The sequence below is a fragment of the Camelina sativa genome, unplaced genomic scaffold (genome assembly GCF_000633955.1).
Source record: "Camelina sativa cultivar DH55 unplaced genomic scaffold, Cs unpScaffold00775, whole genome shotgun sequence".
Lineage (NCBI taxonomy): Eukaryota > Viridiplantae > Streptophyta > Magnoliopsida > Brassicales > Brassicaceae > Camelina > Camelina sativa.
This window is the reverse complement of record NW_010921903.1, coordinates 8,477-11,256: the sequence shown is the minus strand read 5'-3', so window position 1 is coordinate 11,256 and position 2,780 is coordinate 8,477. Positions and strand designations below refer to the sequence as shown.

The window sequence follows — 2,780 nt, the reverse complement described above, 5'->3', positions numbered from 1 at the left end:
TTCGTAGATTTTAAGTTGTTTTTTTGGATTCTGACTTTTCAAAAAAAAAAAAAGATTTATTACCCATTCAAGATTTCATATAATTTATTACCCATTCAAGATTTCATATAATTTTATTACCCATTCAAGATTTCATATAATTTATTACCTATTCAAGATTTTGCATTAGTAGTTTCCCTATAAAGGTTAAGAAATCTAACTTTTTTTTTTACTATTTATTGGAAAGAAAAAAACATAACCCCAATTTTATAAGTTTGTTTTATCAACTTGCCACTTGTTTTTCTCCTTTATTTTTGTTTACAAACTGACAAAAACTAACACATATATTATATACCATTCAAAACAACAATCGAATACCAAATAGCAAAATTCAAAAAGTATTCATGACCTTCCTTGAAACTTTCGGCTTAGGGTTGACATTCGTTTATTCAGTTTTCTTGGATTCAAGTTATTCTGATATTGGATTATTTCAGATTTCCGAAAATAGCTTTATTAGGGACTGAATTTTGTTTTGTTACAATCTGTTTTTTGGACAAAAGCTATAAGAAAATAAACATAACTAATTAATATTATATATAGATTTATTAGTATATTTAAATTTTCTTATATGTATATGGTATATCTAACAAAACTATTGATGTTTAATAAATTTCAGTCAAATGGTTCATGTTTATATATATAATTCGGATTCTCTTAAACCATTTGATTTTTTTTTGAATTTTCGATGCGGAGTTATTTCGTTTGGTAGTTTTGATTTCCAATTTGTATTTAACATTGGGTCAATCAAGCTTAGTCAAATGGTTCATGTTTTCTACGGTTTAAAAGACCAAAGAAACAACACATGTCTATCGAAACTACGTACTGAAAAGAGGGCAGGAACGAACGAGTTCATTAATTTCAAGTCTAGACACTTGTCATCATTGCATTTTTTGCAATGGCCTAATCCGCTTATCCTTATCTAGTCACAAGACGAGTCGTGCGTACGTTGTAGACGACGTACGTACTCACCCCTGATATAAGTATCTCACAACTTTGATCTTCTCGGAATACCGCTTCTCTAAATTCTTAACAAGTTTAACATTGAAGTACAGGTGTCCACCACATAACTCAAGATGTAACAAGTTCGGAAAATTGTCAAATATGGCTTTTATGCCGGTTTTGGATAATCCGTTCCCAAAAAGCTGGAGGTGGCAAAGAACGGGTATTGTTTTAGCGATCGCCAGAGCAACGTCATCACCACTATTTACGTAACTATTGTCGTATGCCTTCAACGTTCTCAGATTGGGACAAGACTGACCTACATCTTTCAAAAGGTCTTCTTCGATAAGCCGANTCCCAAAAAGCTGGAGGTGGCAAAGAACGGGTATTGTTTTAGCGATCGCTAGAGCAACGTCATCACCACTATTTACGTAACTATTGTCGTATGCCTTCAACGTTCTCAGATTGGGACAAGACTGACCTACATCTTTCAAAAGGTCTTCTTCGATAAGCCGAAATGAAAACTCAACTTCTTCAAGCAATGGGAGTTTTACGACTGCTTCCAAAATCCCTCTTGTCGTTATTCCAAGGAAGTCAACAACTCTAAGGCGTCTCAGATTACTTGATCTGCAAATACTTACAAGTTACAATACAGAGTTATAACATGATTTGATCATGAGAACAACAAACTAAAGTGCAGAAATTTCATTCATAGAATCTTTCCAAATATATTTAATTATCAAACTAGACATAACTAACATTAAACTAGACATAACTAAGATTAAACTAGACATGAGTTACTCGCAGAACATATACTATTAAGGAAAGAATATCATCATATCACCTATGATTACTCAAATCCCATATATCACTCTAATATACATTAATTATATTATTCTATGTAATCCCTTTAATTATATCTTTTGATTATGGTTTGTGCTTATATATAAGTTGTATCATTCCATTTGATAATACACAACACAAAAACTAATAATACAATCATATTCTCTCCATTCACAGATACCACCAAACAAACCTTATTGAACACTGCGAAATAGAATGCATTAAAAATGTTGAACCGTTCAACAAATTTTTCACCTCTTAAACTTGCAAAGCAAGTAATAGTAATTAAATGTTTCAAGTGATATATAGGAAGAAACAGTTATAATCTTGATAAGTTTGGCTCTAATCCTCACAATTTAGGGGCAAATCATATCACTTAAAATATTAATGAAAAAAACTAGAAGATATATTTAATCAAGTCAAGGTCAATTAATCAAAATATTTCAGGAAGAAATTTGCATAAAACCCTAGAAACCTGTTGGCGGTGTAAGTGAGGAGAGAATCGCTCCCTATGTTCACAAAGTTGATCTCCAGCAAGCCGCCACGGCTGAGATCGATGGCCTGGAGATCGTAGAACCGGGTGTGGAAGTATCTTGGGAGCAGCAAGTCGATTTTACGCCATATCCAGAGGTCTCTTGATAACTCTCCTTTTTATATGTTTTTAGCATCTATTTTGTCCATATTTTGCATTGTTCATACTTCTAACTTAGCATTTTTAGGTCATTAACTGCAAGAATTCACTTTTAGAGCATTTAGGGTGTTGCATTTCTGCATTTGCATATTTTGGATGAAAACAGGTGCTAAAGAGCCAAAAATGGGGAAAAACAAGGACAACTCGAGCATTTACCCGAAAGAGCCATCGAGCTGCAAGAACAAGTCTGAACCCCAACACGATCGAGGAGGATCCAAGAGCATGAAGAGCAACCCGAAGATCCACCCGAGGAGTAACCCGACTTCAC

General features: G+C 33.5%; 1 protein-coding gene across 1 annotated transcript; it reads right to left on the bottom strand.

The window, feature by feature from the left end:
• Positions 1–1,004: 1,004 nt before the first annotated feature.
• LOC104773925 (putative F-box/LRR-repeat protein 23) lies at positions 1,005–2,681 on the bottom strand. Its single transcript, XM_010498597.1, has 3 exons — positions 2,669–2,681; positions 2,297–2,468; positions 1,005–1,605 (listed from the first exon to the last, which is right to left on the bottom strand). Exons 1-3 carry the CDS (start codon positions 2,679–2,681, stop codon positions 1,005–1,007), a joined length of 786 nt encoding a protein of 261 aa, XP_010496899.1.
• Positions 2,682–2,780: the final 99 nt, after the last annotated feature.